General features: G+C 44.7%; 1 protein-coding gene across 2 annotated transcripts in view; it reads right to left on the bottom strand.

The window, feature by feature from the left end:
* Nucleotides 1–18238, bottom strand: part of RNASEH2B (ribonuclease H2 subunit B) — a 56139-nt gene that overhangs the window by 24436 nt on the left and 13465 nt on the right. For both annotated transcript variants that reach the window (XM_075919086.2, XM_075919084.2), the window contains exons 4-5: nucleotides 14600–14676; nucleotides 10961–11078 (exon numbers count right to left, since the gene is read on the bottom strand). In XM_075919086.2, the coding sequence (XP_075775201.1) occupies nucleotides 10961–11078; nucleotides 14600–14676 (195 nt within the window). The remainder of the gene's footprint in view (nucleotides 1–10960; nucleotides 11079–14599; nucleotides 14677–18238) is intronic.

Below are 18238 nucleotides of genomic sequence, written 5' to 3'. Positions count from 1 at the left end.
AAGAGGATTCGAGCTCAGTCTGAGCGAATCTTACACAGGATTCTGGGGATCAATGGTACTTCAGGGAAGGCGTAGTGAATTGGTCCATCCCATGGAATTAGGAACGCATCGCCCCATGATAACTGCCCAGTCCCGCTCGGGAACAAAAATGAGGGCATTTGGTGTTGCTCATGTCTGCGAAGAGATTGGTCACTGGATAGCCCCAGAAAATGGAATCTGTCATCTCTGGCTGGAGTTACCACTCGTGATCTGGCAAAACTGCAGCTGAGAGCATCCGCCATGATGTTGTTGACCCCTGGCAAGTATGCTACTTTTAAAAGGACTCTGTGCTGGATGCACCAGTTCCAGAGCCGGACAGCCTCTGCAGAAAGGGATCGGGAGTGAGCTCCATCCTGTGTGTTTATGTAAAACATGGTGGTAGTATTGTCCATAAGTATGCACATGGTACAATTGGTGATGGCTAAGACAAAGTGTCCGCATGCATTCCTGACAGCTCTGAGCTTGGATAGATTGATGTGCAGTTTGGCCTTGTGGGGCAACCACTTGTCCTCTATCGTCTGGTGGTGCCGGTGTGTGCCCCACACTATTAGTGAGGCATCTGTTGTGATCTGTAGTTACAATTCCAGCTGGAGAAAGGGAACCCCGGAAAGTAGAATGCTGGGGAATGACCACCATTTGAGGGAGTCCAGCACTTGCTCAGACACAAGAAAAGGCTTGTGCAATGGATCCTGCGATGGTGTACAGACTGATGCCAGCCAATGCTGGAACCTGGAAGGCACAGAAATGTAGGCGTGCATACTAGACCACATAAGTGGAGGCCACAATGTGGCCCATTAGCTGGAGGCAGGTATGGACAGTCATAGAGCGGCTCACGAGTAAAGTGGCAACTAGGTTGCATAGCATATCAAATCTTTATTGAGGTAGATATCCTCTGGCTGATATGGAGTCGAGGGGCGCCCCTATGAACTCCAAGTCTTGTATGGGATTGAGAATCAACTTCTGCTCGTTTATATGGAGCCCTAAAAAGCTGAAAAGTTGCTTGGTCTTTGATACCATTTCTGCAGACTCCGTTCTTGTGCGACCCTTTATTAGGCAATTGTCTAGGTATGGGAAGATCACGACCCCTTGACACTGAAGGTACGCTGCGACGACTGCTAGAACCTTTGAGAAGGCCTGCAGAGCAGAGGATAGGCTGAAGGGAAGGACCTTGTATTGGAAATGATTGCCCCCTCCCATGAATCTTAGATATCATCTTTGGGCAGGATGTACCTGATGTGGAAACATGCGTCCTGCAGGTTGAGGGCTGCAATCCAGTCCCATTTGTCCAGTGCCAAAATGATTGAAGCTAGTGTGACTATCTTGAAGTGCTGTTTTTGCAGGAACTTCTTTTGTTTGCAGAGGTCTAGAATCGCTCTCCAGCCTCCTGTGTGCTTCTGGGTTAGGAAGTAAGTTAAATAAAACCCTCTTCTCTGGTACTGCTCGGGGATCTCCTCTATAGCTCCTAGCTGGAGAAGCCGATCGATCTTTTGCTTGAGAGGTATCTGATGAGAGGGGTCTCTGGAGAGGGACTAGAAAGTGAACGGGATTGTGTATCCTATATGGATGATTTGCATAACCCACTGGTTGGATATAATTGAATCCCAATGATGGAGGCATGGATGTAGCCTGTGGTCAAATAAATATGTCTGGTTTTGTTGCACAGGATAATTGGAGAGGTCAGGGAGACCCTCAACCAACATTTCAAATGTGTTGTTTAGGGGCCTGGACACCAGGGGGAGTGTGGGTGTTGTGGGCACTTCCTCTGGTTGTGTTGTCTGGAATGATTGTATTTGTATGGCTTGTTTTGAGGACTGTTGTAATATGTGTCCTTGTTCCTATTATAGTGGGAGTAGCGCTTCTGTCTGTAAGCTGGTGTGTACATGCCTAAGGTGCACAGATTGGTACATGAGTTCTTGCTGCCATGTAGGATCTCATAGGTGTTGGGTGCATAGAGCTCATGCTTGTTGAATGGGAGATCCTCCACCTTGTTTTGGAGTTCTTTAGGGGCCCCTGAGACATGCAGGCATGATGTCCTCCTGCATGTTGGAGTTTGGCCAAGGTTGGGAAAAGTCCAATTCTTTGCGGGGGCGGGGAAGAGAGGGAGGAAACAAAATACTTCTGGTCCGCCTTTTTACTGATTGGTTGGGTTGATGCAAGTGTCCGCCAGATGTCATCGAACACCTCCATGATAGCTTCATCTATGAGCAGTGCAATCCTGCCTTGGGAGGAAGGTGCTTTGAGAGACACTGTTGTTTCTCCTTCACCTCTTCAAGCTTCAATCCTGGGTAGTAGCTACCCTTTTTAAAAGATTTTGAAATTGCGTCTAGTTGTCGGTGGTATGTGCGTCCTCGGGTACTATAGCCTCCTCAGGGGAGGCAGCTGAGTGTCACCCTGATCATCTGAGACCTGGCCTTCCTCCTCATAGAATCATAGAGCTGGAAGAGACCTCAGGAAATCATCAAGTACAGCCCCCTGCCAAGGCAGCACCAATCCCAACTAAATCAACCCACCAGGGCTCTGTCAAGTCGTGACTTAAAAACCTCTAGGGATGGAGATTCCAACACCTCTCTAGGTAACCCATTCCAGTGCTTCACCACCCTGCTAGTGAAATAGTTTTTCCTAATATCCAACCTAGACCTCTCCCACTGCAACTTGAGACCACTGTTCCTTGTACTGCCATCCGTAACTACTGTGAACAACCTCTCTCCATACTCTTTGGAACCTCCTTTCAGGAAGTTGAAGGCTGCTATAAAATCCCCCCTCAGCCCCCTTATAATTTTGGTTGCCCTCTGCTGGACCCTCTCCAATGCATCCACATATCTACAGTGGGGGGCCCAGAACTGGACACAATACTCCAGATGTGCCTCACCAGAGCTGAATAAAGGGGAATGATGACATCTCTGGATCTGCTGGCAATGCTCCTCCTAATGCACCCTAATATGCCATTAGCCTTCTTGGCTACAAGGGCACACTGTTGACTCATATCCAGCTTCTCATCCACTGTAATCCCCAAGTCCTTTTCTGCAGAACTGCTACTTAGCCATTTGGTCCCCAGCCCGTAACAATGCTTGGGATTCTTCCATCCCAAGTGCAGGACTCTATATTTGTCCTTGTTGAACCTCATCAGATTTCTTTTGGCGCAATCATCCAATCTGTATAGGTCACTCTGGACCTTATCCCTGCTCTCCAGTGTATCTACCTCTCCCCCTAGCTTAGTGTCATCTGCAAACTTGCTGAGGGTGCAATCCATCCCCTCGTCCAGGTCATTAATAAAGCTGTTGAACAAAACCGGTCCTAGAACCGATCCTTGGGGCATGCCGCAAGAAACCGATCGCCATCCTGACATCGAGCCGTTGATCACTGCCCAACAGTCTAGCCAGCTTTCTATCCATCTTACAGTCCATTTATCCAATCCATATTCCCTTAACTTACTGGCAAGAATATTGTGGGAGACCATATCGAAAGCTTTGGTAAAGTCAAGGTATATCACATCCACTGACTTTCCCATATTCGCAGAGCGAGTTACTTCATCACAGAAGCTAATCAGATTGGTCAGGCATGACTTGCCCTTTGTGAATCCATGTTGACTATTCCTGATCACTTTCCCCTCTTCCAAGTGCTTCAAAATGGATTCCTTGAGGATCCCCTACACAATTTTTCCAGGGACTGAGGTAAGGCTGACTGGTCTGTAGTTCTCTGGATTGTCCTTCTTTCCTTTTTTAAAGATGGCCACTACATTTGCCTTTTTCCAATCATCCGGGATCTCCCCCAATCTCCACAAGTTTTTGAAGATAAAGGCAAAAGGCTCTGCAATGACATTTGCCAACTCCCTCAGTACCCTCGAATGCATTAAATCCGGGCCCATGGATTTGTGTATGTTTAACTTTTCTAAATAGTTCCTAACTTATTCTTTCTCCACCAAGGGCTGTCCACCTCCTTCCCATACTGCGTTGTCTAGTGCATTTGTCTAGGAGCTGATCTTGTCTGTGATGACAGAAACAAAGAAAGCATTTAGTACTTCAGCCTTTCCCACATCATCTGTCACTAGGTTACCTCTCTCATCCAATAAGGGCCCCACACCCTCTCTGATCACCCTCTTATTACTAACATGCCTGTAGAAACCTTTCTTGTTAGCCTTCACATCCCTTGCTAGCTGCAATTCCAATTGCGCTTTCACCTTCCTGATTACTCTCTTGCATTCTCAAGCAATATATTTATACTCCTCCCTAGTCATCTGTCCAAGTTTTCACTTCTTGTAAGTTTCCTTTTTGTGTTTAAGCTCACCAAGGATGACCCCGGTAAGCCAATCTAGTCGCCTACCATATTTTCTTTCTTGCTGTGCATCGGGATGCTTTCTTCGTGTGCCTTTAATAAGGCTTCTTTAAAACACTGCCAGCTCTCCTGGACTCCTTTCCCCTTCATGTAAGCATCCCACGGAAACCTGCCCATCAGTTTTCTGAGGGAGTCAAAGTCTGCTTTTCTGAAGTCTAGGGTGTATATTTTGCTACTCTCCTTTCTTCCTTTGGTCAAGATCTTGAAATCTACCATTTCATGATCACTGCTTCCCAGGTTGTCACCCACCTCTACTTCCCCTACTAGTTCCTCCCTGTCTGTGAGCAGCAGGTCAAGCTGCACATGGCCCCTGGTCGGTTCCTTCAGCACTGGTACCAAGAAGTTATCCCCAACATTCTTCAAAAACTTCCGGGATTCTTTGTGTACTGCTGTATTGGTCTCCTCTTCTGTTTCTGGCATGGTCAACGGAGTGTGAGATGGTGAGGCTGGTGGAAGCCTTTTTGGTAAAGGCGAAGGACCAGCAGACTGATGTCTAGGTGGTCCCCATTAGTCGCAGAGTGCCCAGAGGGGTGAGTAGTGTGGAGGAGCGTAGCGCCAGTCAGGGTGCCACTGAGATTGGTACAGGCGTTCCCTGTAAAGATGGTATTGTTGGGACATGGTGGGAGATGAGCGCTGTGAGGAGAACATGCTCCTCCGATCATACTTGGTCACCCTGGGTGCCCATGCAAGCACGGAGATATCCTATATCTGGAGATGGGCACAATGAAAAGAGGATAGTTCCCTTGCTGGGAGTAGAGAGGAGTGCCTCTCTTCACTTCCAGTACCAAGTAAATCTTTCTTATTCCTAATTGATTCACTGTGGTCAGCCTCAGCTAGCTGTACGGTGACAGTAGCCTCCACAGGGGGAGGCATCAAGGAAGCTGGCATGCTGGGAGACAGTGCTGGGGATTTGCAGGGCCGCTTGAAGCTGCCTCCTTTGCCGGTGCAGCACACTGAAGCACTTATTTCGGCACCAGGGCTTGCTGATGCGCTCTCCCTGATGTGGAGGAGGAGTGCACAGATGTCGTGTTGTGGTTAGGTGCTGCTGTAGCATTGCTTGGTGTAGTTCTCAGCACCATGGTGCCGGAGGTGCCTGGAGGGTCTCCCTGCTCACTCTGAGGAAAGGATTGGGTGGCAGCGATCTGGCTGGTGAGACCCTCCTTTTGTGATGCTTCTGCGTGTTGCAGAGGCAGATCTGTGCTTTGGAGGGTCTTCTCTCTGGTCCACTGAAGGTCCCCCTGTCGGTTGCATAGCCTTTTCAAGCAGGCTCATACGGAGCCTAAGCTTCTGATCCTTGCTTCCTCTGGCAGTTAAACTTCCAGGTTGCATTTCTGTGATGTGTGGAACTCCCCCAAACACCTTATGCAGCTGCTATGTTCATCAGAGTCATTAGGTCACTGCAGCTGCGGCACTTTTTAAAGACCTGAGTGCCCGCCATCTCGGGGACCGTTATCGTTTGAGGCTAAGGGATGAGGCTTGTTTGAGCTGTCAGCCAGCTTGGTATAAAGTTTGCTGTTTTCTATCTTCTCAAGTTAGTTAATTTGTTTCCTCTTTTTTTTTTTTTTTTTAAATAATGAGGAGTGTGGCTAGCTGGAGGAAAGTGGAGCCCCATCGCTCAAGTGTTCTGGGCCAAGGGTCAGCTCATTCTGTTTTGGTTGTTTGTTTGTTTTGTAGCAGAGTGGCAAGAATGTAACAGACACAAATTGTAATTTAGGGAGGTTAAGAAGTCAGTAGGAGAAAGCAAAAGTTCCTGTGAAGAGAGGAACACGTGGAGTGGCAGGAGAGCTCCAGCTACGAGCGAGGGCAGTAGACGAGGAACTGAAGGGGGGAGTCGGGCTGCGAGCCACCTGCTATGCATTGGCAGTCCAACTGCTAACTGCTATGAAAAGCTCCATTTCTGCGGCTTCAGGGATGACCTGTCACCTTACATGGAGCACCCACAGGGACATCATCTGAAGAAGAAGCTGATGTTCACAAGTCCATGCAACTTAATAAATCTCTAATTCATCCTTGATCCAGCAAAGCATATTTAAGTAAATGAAGTGTCAGTCCCATTGTTTTCAAAGGGACAATTTACATGATCAAAATTGACCACATGCTTAAGTGCTTTGCTGAATCCCTTTTGACACATACCAATACATTATTGCATTTATAAGTAATACGGTTATAGCTGGTTCTTGGCCTCAGGTTCAGTACCTAGTCAATTTGTTGTTCAATATCATGTCTTAAACCTGGACTTTGTAAACAGATGCATCTGGCAGCAAAGGCAGAAAAAAGGTTGGTTTATAAAAATATATCACTGCCCTTCTAAGCATTCTGCCCCAAAGACTCAAAGGATGTTGGAGACCAACAGTTTCTTTTTCATCTCCTCCTCCTGCTTCAAAGTACTTTAACATAAATGTCAAAGCAAACCAGTTGTAGTTCTTAAATAAAAGTGAAACATGCAAATTCTTTGGGGAAGGTAATATGTCTTATCTATGATTTGCTAATTAATGATGATACATGAATTAAAACTATTTTCCATATCTATAACTATGAGAGCACAAACATTCATTGCTCATGAATGCTTAGTTTTCTGGGTGTCGTGGGGCAAATTGAAAAGGAAATTACAAAGGTTTCAAGAAAATTTCAGTAGAGAACTGCACACTAACTTAATTGTGCATAAAGTCAGGAAACTGAATAAACTGTTTAATAACATAACATACAACATTTCTATCTTGCTCTTTAACAGGTATTTTAATAGCATTTAATCAACTTTATAACATTACCATAAACACCTACATTTGTTTTATGTAACTTAAAAGGTTTGACACCATACTCCAGCATGAGGTTCATGAAGACTCCCTCCCTACAAACAATTAACGATGCTTTATTTATGGTTCCCTAAACATTTCCTTCTTTGAGGTTTATCTTGGCTCTTTCAAATTGCATAAATATATCTAATTGTTGTGCGCTTTTTGTATGTGCATAGCAGGGGACTGCGAGGGGCTGGGGGAATATTACATTCAAGATATAGTTTAATTTCATCTCAACCACTGTAGAAGAATAAAAAAACCTATATTTTACATAGAAAAAAGAAAGAAAAGAAAAAAGAAAATTCCAAGTACTGTATTATGCTTTATTTTATAATTCATCTATTGCAGATAAAGTAGTTATGATATTATTGTTGGCTATTAGGACTCAAAAAGAGTTTTTAATGGTTCTCAAAAGAAAAAAAAACTTTTGATAGAAGAAAAAAGGATACAAGAACCTGTTGCTCAAAGAAACGAATGTGTTTTGAATCCACGAATATAATGTACAGTTTCTAGATTCCCCTTATCTGAGAAAGTTTGAGGAGAGGATATCCTCTTGCCCTGCTCCCCCAATCCATGTTGAAAAATAGTTCAAGCACAGATTTCCAGGCAGAATCCCTAAACAGTATGAATCAGACTGACTCAGTTATGGAAATGTAGAATTGTGAAGCCATTTTCATTAAAACATGAACAATAATTACATTGAACCCTTCAGGGATCACTTTGTTTGAAAGTATTTTATGCACTTGACAGTTTGTACTATTAAACACTAGGAACTGATAATATTTGAGACCTCTGAAGAATTGAAGTGAGCTGTGAAAGTCACAAACTGCTGACAAAAGGATTCAATACTGGAACATGGATGTTACATGTAATGCACATTTGATATTGGTGAGAGTTAGCAACAATGTTTGATAATATGAGAATATATGGAAAGACTTTTGTTCCCTAATGTGTCTGGTGCCTATAAAACGGGTCTGAGACATCTGGAAAGATTGGGTTTGAGAAATACAGATGGAATATAAGTGGTTCTACAATTAAATAATATGTTCAGCAATTGGGTAATCACTATGTAGACTTGGAAGTTTCCCTGAAGTATTGTTGAGCAAACTGCCTAAAGCACATTTTAACATCTATTTTCTTAGTGTTTTCCATAACTCAGAAACGCATAAGGCCCCTTTTTTCCTACCTTCTGGGAATACAAGTTTGGCAATATTACTTAGCTATTCTAATCAGGTAAGTTTTCTTGGCTCTTCATATTAATCACATCAGACAAGATCATAGTGCAGTTTTTGCCTTGCAAAACAAATCAAAGTATAACACTCGCGAACTGAAGTTCATAACCCTTTTATTAATCCTTTTCTATCGTAGTCTTTCTCTCATACATGAACTTATTTGGAAACAATTCTCCTCACTCAGATTTAGTGAACAGAAACAAGTAATCTCTACCAACAAAGCAGGTGAATGCAAGTTCAGTCTGATTTTTACACAGAAACAGAACTGTGACTGTTTCAGTGCCCAAGCCACTGGGTGCAAGGGAAGGAGACTTCTTAATGTTAGCACAGCAAGTGTAAACTATAAATTCTCTAGGTTGGTGTGGGCAATAATTTTTATGGGGGGCCACTCCAAGACTTTGGTATGTGGTCAAGGACATCACTTTTCTATGGAGGGAGTATGTGGTCTGGAAAGGAGGTCGGGTGCAGAAGGGAGTTTGAGGTAGGGGACTGGGGTGCAGGTGATGGTTTGGTATCTGAGAGTGAATTTGGGAGGAGGAGGTTGTGACCTGGGGTAGCGGATTGGGGTGCAGGGTCCAGGAGAGGATATGGTTGCAGGATAGCATTCTGGCCAGGGGAGGGCTGAAGGACAGGGTACAGGATCTGGGAGAAAGTTGGGGAACAGGAAGGAGGTGCCTGAGACAGGCTCTGGCCCAGAGGTGCTTACGTAAACGGCTCCCAGCTAGCAGCCTGGTAGGACTCGCATGCAGGCTTCCCTGCCTACTAGCAGCCCCAGACTCTTCAAAGCGGCTGGCTGTTTCATGTGGCGCTCTGCTCTGTCCTTGGCCCCCAAAACAATCTCTCAGCTCCCACTGGCCAGTTTCCAGCCAATAGGAACTGAGAGATTGTGCTGGGGCAGGAGTAGTGCACAAAGCCTTCTCCCCATTCACCCGGTGCAGAGAGCCACAGAGAGCAGTCAGGCACTTACTACTCCTTGTAACACTTCCTAAATCTTTCCTCCCCAAGATGTCAGTGACAACTGCAGCCTGCCATGGCTAGCAGGAATTGGTTCAAACAAGCCTTCTTGTTCCTATATATTAGTGCCTTGTAAGTGCTCTACACAGCACAGAAACAGAAAAACTGGTTGATTTTTTTCTTAATGGAAAAAGGTGGTCAACGTTGAAGATTTTGTTTTCTTTAACTTCTGTATCCTTCTTGACTGGTTAGTTCTCCATTCAGTCAAGAAGTCAGCCCAAGACTCCAACTATCTGAAATATGGAATGCATGATTTTTACAAGTTTAGCCCCTGGAAGCTAACCTAACTGCAGCTCTGCACTTTAAATGTAGTAGGAGTCTGGCGGTAGTGAGCCCCCCCCACTGACTAATTGAGTAGTCGATGGAAATTCTATTGACTACCTGATTAGCTAATTAACCCATAACTTAATATCTCTAATGTGTACACCCTTGACTGATAGAGATGACTCAAGTTTTCTTTAATACCGTTTATCACCTAATTCTACCACACAACCCTCTCTGAACAAAGTTCTCTATGGCAGACAACTGCTCACTTTCTAAAAATAATTTTTTCTTTTTACTTAATTTTAACGTCACACCATAAGTTTGTAAAAACTGTAGGAACTTGTGTTGTCTCTTCTCTTTTCCTGAAATGCCTCTCACAGCTAGCCTGGGTTTTTAGGGATGTAAAGTCCTGTTTAATAAGTTAACTGGTTAAATGTTACATTTAAATGGGATCCCGCAGGCGGAGGTGAGGGGCCACTCCAGCCCAGCTTGGCCCACCATACCATGAGCTGCTCTGGCTAGGCTGTGACCACTTGGGTTGGAGCTGCTCTGGCCAGACTGGAGTGTTCCCTGCCCGTGGCCCAGCGGGCCCAGCTGGAGCACCGTGCCATGGGCTGCTCAGACAGGGCCAGGCTGGAGTACCCTCAGCCTGGTGCGGTGGGCCACGCAGGCTGGAGCAGCTCCCCCACCCAATGTAAGTGAGGGGCCGTCAGTTAACCAGTAACCAATAAGCATCAACCAATGAGATCCCTAGTCTACTTATTCTCTATATACTGCACTTGTAATTCACAGAGGACATTGGTACCTCTGTTCCCTAATGGACCATCCAACTGGCAAAAGAGTCACTGAAAGACTCGTGATGCTCAACAACAGAAAAAGCGATATTACTCATAGGATAAGAGAACCACTCTGACTCCTTTTACAACTTAAAAAAATATACATAAGCATATGGTTCTATGTTACAAAAATTAAGATACAAATTTATAAACAACGAGAAAGATTTAATTTGCCAAATATAGCAGTTACTCTATTGGGGGGTAGGGCAATAATTTTCAAATGTAGGCAAATGCTCAGTCACCTGAATAGATTCCAATAATAAAATGTAGCAGGACATGTGACAGATTATATTGGCATGCCAAAGATGGTTGGGGTAACAAGACATAAAAAGCCAGCACCTAATCCCACTGTGCAGAAGTCAGCTGAAACAAATAAATATATCTTTAAGAAACAAACATTTGCTGAAGAATTAGTCTGTTAGCTAAATTAACATCCCAAATCTTGTACCTTTTTCTTCTACTACATGATGTAGTGAGTCCATAACTCTTGCACACTGTAGCAACAGCATACAGCTAGAAAATTCTGAATCTACCACAATTTGATCCAGTGGTTGGAACTTTCCTTGCTGGAAAAAAAAATCAAAGGGTTTACAGAAACATTACTATAAACAACAGCAAAAATATAATAAGCCGTTAAATTTTTTTTATGGATGGATTTTTAAACCAAGGATTACAAAGAAGGCTGGACTGAAAGTAGTTTATGAATATGTCGTGGCACTGTTTATAGAGCAACAAACTATAAACAGAGATTTCAAAACCATAAATACTTATAAAATATTGAACTTTTCAATTAGTGTACTTAAAAAGGTCCAGTTTTAAAACATCATGTAGACAAATTCAAGGTATAGGGATTTATTTTGGAATATGACACCCTAAGTTACAGTAGTTTAATGTGTGCCAACAGCTTTTCTAGACATAACCTGCTAGATTAAATTCAGCATCATAATTTTCATTCACGTTTTGCTTTTTCCTCCCTTCTAAAAAGAGGAATCTCAGAGGACCAGTACTTAAGGACATAGTACTAACTTTTCACCTCTGGAAAGTGAGTTCCAGTTTGGCCTGAAGTCCTACACAATTGGCACAATTTAAAAAAACAATGTACATGAAAGAACCATCAAACAAATTTTGCCTTTGCCGGACTTTACAATGTATAATTATTCAGCACAGTTTGGCACAACTGGCAACTTTCCCTTTGGAAATCTCCTTAAGCACATTAGTACAAAGGCTCAATTAGCTCTCCATCCTTAGAGTGAATGGTCTCTGGGGCCAAAGCTGAAATCATGATGCTGGTAAGGGTGACCAAAAAAAACCCCAAAGCCGGGTAAACTGTATTCATTATTAGAGAATAATATCATTGGAACAATCAAAGGATTCATAAAATAACCAACTGAAATTCACAAGGTACAAAACAAAGGATTCCATTTTTCATTTGTTTCTAGAGAAGAAATAAGAAGAGGTAATAATCTAAAGAAAAGGAAAGATTGCAAGAGTAAAAAATAAACGTATATTAAAATTGGACCGTGAATAAAATTTTCAAAGTGCTATCACATCTAAATGAAGTGTGGTAGATGAAAATCCAGTGAAGGTATTCTTCTGTAACTATTTATAAGAATGTGGACTGCTAGAAGATTGATAGACTACAATTCTATAAAATATATTTGTTTAGATTATCCTTTGTCATAAAATGAGGAAACATTTCCAACACGATATAGGTGAAATTGATGGTTTGAAATATGAAACAGGTGTTTACTGCTAGAAGAACATGAATAAAAGTAAGATTTTGTATCATCCACAACCTAAAAGAACAAAGAAAATAATTCTGTCCCATTCATATAATTTTTCTTCATTGAAACAGTGGCAGGGAATCTTTGAGGGAGAAACAAGAAATAGGTCCTGAAGAAAAGAGAAACCTTTCAGATAAGTAAACTGAATTAAAAGTGGCATTTAAATTCTTCCGGTTAGATCAGCGGTGGGCAACCTGAGGCCCATGGCCCATATGCATTCTTTGGGGTTTTATGTGTGGCCTGTAAGACATTTTGTTTACTGTTTCCCACACAGTTGCCAGATTTTGCTGGTTTCAATTTGCGTAGTTCTTTTCCTAACGGTATTAGTAAAGTGACATGCATGTAAAGCAAGGGCACTTGAAATGAGGTACATGCTGATTACACGCAACACTGACTGTGAGAGCCATACTCTACCTATGCATCCAATTAAAGTGCTGCTACAGTTCAACTGGCACATCCCACAAATTTTAGGTATGCAGGTACCATCTACATGTTTTGTTAGTCTAAAAAGTGCTACCAGACCATTTGTTGTTTTTTAAGTTTTTCCTTTAAGATCAACCTTCCATAGAAATGTTTGCTTATATTATTAGACAACCAAGAGTATATAATAATTGTATTTGTCTATGTTGACCTGTATCTTGTTAGAAATTTAACAATATGATTTAATTAGCTTGTGGTAGCTAAAATTCTGTCTCTTTCTTTAATGATTCATTAATGTAGTATAATGATTCAGAGATCAAAAAGGGATATTATCATTTAGATGGGATTTGCAGTGTAGTAATATTATTGACTTAATTTTTCTTTAAAACTTGCAAATTCCACATAAGTAAACTAACTGTGACATGTCTGAATGGTTAATTGCCTTATGTTAATGAATACAACTAATTACCAGGAAACAGAGATTAGTTTCAAAGCAATAATATACAGGCACTTCCCGAGTTACAAACACCCAAGTTATGCACATGCACATGCACACAACTCTCAGGGGAGCAGGCAAGAGGTGCAGGCAAGGAACTGCAGGTGGGCCCATCCTCTGCCTCCTCTCCCCCACCATCCCACAGACATTGTAGTGGCTCCAGCAGCCCCTAGCCCAGAGGAGCACAAGATATGGCCCACGGTCCTTTTAATTTGACCCATGCTGCTCAAAGTGGCTAGCTGTCCTCTATGGTTCTCTGCACTGCATGCATGGGGGAAGGCTTCATGTGCTGCCCCCAGCACAATCTGTCAGTTCCTATTGGCCGGAAACCGGGCAATGAGAGCTGAGAGATTGTGCAGGCGGCGGGCCAGGGGGGTGTAGCACAATACGCCAGCGCAGAGCCACATGAAACAGCCCGCCACTTTGAGTGACCTGCTGGGCTGCTGGCCAGAAACTGCTTAGTTAAGTGCCTCCGGGCCTGAGCCTGCCTCTGGCACCCCCCATCCTGTTCCCTAACTCCCTCCCAGATTCTGTACTCTGTCTTACACCCCTTCCTCAGGCCAGAATGCTATCCGGCACCCATATCCCCTCCCAGATCCTATAGCCCAATCCCCTAGATCACAACCTCCTCCTTCACCCAAATTCTCTCTCAGACCCCAAACCCTCTCCTGCACCCCGGTCCTCTATCCCAAGCTCCCTTCTGCACTCAACCTTCATTCCAGACCCCGCACCTCCTCTACAGAAGAGTGTGTTCTTAACCACTTACCAAAATCTTGGAGTGGCTCCCCATCAAAAATTATGCCCACCTAGCTCCATTCCCCAGCTGTCCCCTCCATGGGCTCTGCACTGGTTCTGGCAGTCCCCATCCCTTGGCCACTCCCCTCTCCCTAAGCAAAAGAGGAGAGCTGCTGCAAAAAGATCGCTGAGCCACTAAAAGTGCAGATCTTTTTGCAGGGCCCCAGGCTGCAGCCACTAACGTCCCTGAGTTCCAGCCCTGCAGGACAGGGAGGGGACACAGCTTTGCCATGTCCTCTCCCCACAACCATCAGCACTGTAGCTGCAAGAATGAAACACTTCTGATGAAAAGTAAAATTTTTCAGAAAATTATGAGCAGAAAGAGAAATATAAGGCTTATGACCAAACGCAAAATGTAACCGTAATTATAACATCCTTTACTGACAACACACTAAATCTTTAATCACTAAGCACTAGCGGCAAAGATGACAACAACTTGTCTGGGATATGTGTTTATGCTTCAGTGAAATATAAATTAACATTCATTTAGTGTGGGAATCCCACTTTAAAGAATTAAAATAACTTTTAAAGAAAATAAAGTAATAAATAGCTCTCTCTCAAAGTTTCTAATATTAGAATCAAGGACACTTACCTCTTTCTCTGCCTTTATGAGGTAAAAAAGCACCAGAAATAAAGGATCCATTGGTGTTGCAAACAACAGACGTCCATCTATGGATGGAAAGGTGAAAGAACATTTAATTCCCAGAACCATTGCATAGCAGCTTGATTATTTCCTTTTAATTTTACTGATAGGGATTAGAGAGTTTCCATGGAGCATGCAAGTAAATTCTGAAATTTTGTTTTATAAATGCTTTAATTTAAGAGGGCTCAATTCTCAATCATGCCTGTGCCATGTTCAAATACATTGGGACAGGGGTATTGATAGAAAGTTAACTGTAGCTCAATGATTTTGCTCTCCCCTAGTCTTGGCATAACTTAAACCTGTCACAAGTTAGCTTTAACACAAGCTGTAGGTGAAATCCCATCATCAGCATAGAATAATGCATAAATGAGGCCCTGCTCTTTTGTGGCCCCTTCACCACTTACACGAGGCAGCAAGCTCTGCTGTAGGAGGCAGAACTGTAGCTAAATTCAGCAAGCTTTACAAAAGCCAGATTCCCTCTGCATGGGGTAGTTCTCTGGTGATTTCTTATGTGACACAAAGAGAACTTAGCAGACCAGAGAATATGGCCCAGTGTATATATTTCATAATATACAGGCAGTCCCCGGGTTACATACAAGATAGGGACTGTAGGTTTGTACTTAAGTTGAATTTGTACTTAAGTCGGACCTGGCGTCTAGATTCAGCCGCTGCTGAAACTGACCAGTGACTGACTACAGGAAGCCCGAGGCAGAGTTTCTCTGCTCTGGGCTTCCTGGAATCAGCCGCTGATCAGTTTCAACAGCAGCTGAATCTGGATGCCTGGGACAGAGCCCGGGTCCTCCGCGGCTTTGCTCCGCGTCTGTCTGGTCTGCTGGCCCCCCCACAGTAGACCAGGGAGACGCGGAGCAGCTTTTCTCACCCTGGAGGACACGGGCGGTGGGACCACGGCGCATCTGGGCGGTCCCACCGCCCGCATACTCCGGGGCGAGAAAAGCCCCGTTTGTAAGTACGGATCTGACATAAGTCGGATCCGCGTAACTCGGGGACTGCCTGTATACTGATTGCTGGATAGGGCTTTCATTTAATGGAGTATTCATTATGGATAACTGGAAATTCATTAGATAAGATCTAGTAACTGATAATCATTTTACATTAGAAAACCAAAAATGAGCGTAGATATGTGGACCTGACAGCTAGAGAGAGGTTTATGTTTTAATTCAATAATAGCAAATTAAATTTCAACATACTTTTCCCATTTTGAATTTCCAAAATCTTGCCAAATCAAGATTAGGTTATTTGGCTTACTACTACTAATTCATATTTCAAAAAGGGTTGATTTTTCCAATGAAACACCTAATAGAACCAAGAGGCTCAATGGTAAATTATAATTTGTAATGTCTTTAATTAATTTCCAAATCAGCTCAATTTTAGAGTAAGATTGCCAATAAGTATGAACCTCATTCCTCAAATTCTGTATTCTTGTCATCTAATCCTCGTTACAGGTACCTTCTAATCTGATAGCTGAAAAGTACCATCATACTACTGAAACAGCAATTTTTGTAAAAAGAAGTTTTTCTGTATTTTGGGGACACAGAATACTCAATGTATTTCTATTTCTCAACACACATTTGTTCTCATAAAACCATTTCCCGTAGCAATAAGTCTAATACAGGCAGTCTCCGAGTTACGCGGATCCGACTTACATCGGATCCGCAGTTACGAACGGGGCCCGTCTCCCTGGTCTACAGCAGAGCAGGGAGAGGAAGCAAAGCGGCGGAACACGCGGGCAGCGGACGCGTCTGGGCTGTCCGCTGCCCGCGTGTTCCGCCGCTTTGCTCCCCGTCCCCCTGGTCTGCAGACCAGGGAGACAGGGAGCAAAGCAGAGCAAAGCCGCGGAGTCCGAGGGCAGCAGGACAGCCATGGTGCGTCTGGGCTGTCCCGCTGCCCCCGTGCTCCGCGGCTTTGCTCCGGACGCCTGTGGTACAGCAACTGGGGCGCTGCCGGTTGGTCCCGTAGCGCCGCTCTGGGCGTGTTCCACCGCTTTGCTTCCCGTCCCCCTGGTCTGCAGACCAGGGAGACGGGGAGCAAAGCAGAGCAAAGCCACGGAGCACGCGGGCAGCGGACAGCTCAGACGTGTCTGGGCTGTCCGCTCCCCGTGTGTTCCGCCACTTTGCTCCCCATCCCCCGGTCTGCAGACCAGGGAGACGGGGAGCAAAGCAGAGCAAAGCCGCGGAGCCCGAGGGCAGGACATGGCGCTTCTGGGCTGTCCCGCTGCCCCCGTGCTCCGCGGCTTTGCTCTGGACGCCTGTGGTACAGCAGCTGGGGCGCTGCCGGTTGGTCCCGTAGCGCCGCTCTGGGAGCTACTGGACCAACCCGGCAGCACCCCAGCTACTCTGCCCCAGGCGTCCTGATTCAGCCACTGCTGGTCAGTTTCAGCAGCGGCTGAATAGGATGCCTGGGGCAGAGCAGCTTGGGTGCTGCTGGGTTGGTCCAGTAGCGCCGAGGAGCGGCGGCACTACTGGACCAACCCAACAGCACCCCAGCTGCTCTGCCCCAGGCCTCCCCAAGTCAGCCGCTGCTGAAACTGACCAGTGGCTGACTACAGGAAGCTCCTGCCCCGGGCTTCCTGGAATCAGCCGCTGATCAGTTTCAGCAGCAGCTGACTTGGGGATGCCTGGGGTTCTTAAGTTGAATCTGTATGTAAGTCAGAACTGGCGTCCAGATTCAGCCGCTATTGAAACTGATCAGTTTCAGCAGCGGCTGAATCTGGACGCCAGTTCCGACTTACATACAGATTCAACTTAAGAACAAACCTACAGTCCCTATCTTGTACGTAACCCAGGGACTGCCTGTAACACATTACTGTCACTTAGAAAATATGAGAAAAATCCAAACATTGAGATATTATTACACATTTTAAAATAAATTATAAAAAGTAAGAAAGACTGGTCTTTAGAACGCAACAGGGGACACAGGATATGTCTACCTTACAAGCACTACAATGGCCTGGCCCTGCGCCCCCTTGCTGCTATCTGTGAGGCAGCAGTGGAAGTAGGGGGTGGGGGACAGGCGAAGCTGCCTCAGAGCAGCCTTTGTTCTTGGAAGGCCCAGCCTAGTTGCGGGCACAGGCTGTGCCCGTGGGATGCTGGCGGAATCTCTGTCCGTGGGGAGCTTGATCCTCCCTGAAGGCAGGGGCTACTGCTGCCCTGCACTGCTGCCTCTGATAGAGAGGCAGCAGCGTAGGGTAGCAGGGGGCTCCCCAGGAGTGTCTTGGCTGCCAACCCTGCTCCCAGGGACTATGGAATAGTCATGTAAGTGCTAACTTTTAATACTGTATTCAATCCACCCCCTTGAGAGCCAGTTCAACAGAATTCGTCGACGTATCAGTGTACACATTGGGGCTTTGATCAGCTTAATTTTTCACCCTCTTGAGCAACATACCTAAGTCACCCTATATTTCACAGGGATATCAAGTCTAAGTTTCTGGAATGGCTGAAGATGGAGCATGCTGTGAAGGTGACATGCTGCCTATCAAACAGAGGTAATGTTACACTTTTCACACAGTTGCTTCTACAGTCTGATTCTAGATCATTCAGAACAACAACAGATATGCTACTGCTTGAGATG

Source organism: Pelodiscus sinensis, chromosome 1 (genome assembly GCF_052426305.1).
Source record: "Pelodiscus sinensis isolate ZL-2025 chromosome 1, ASM5242630v1, whole genome shotgun sequence".
In the NCBI taxonomy this organism is placed as follows: Eukaryota; Metazoa; Chordata; order Testudines; family Trionychidae; genus Pelodiscus; species Pelodiscus sinensis.
Note: the sequence above shows the minus strand (reverse complement) of the source record. Positions and strands in the feature narration are given on the sequence as shown.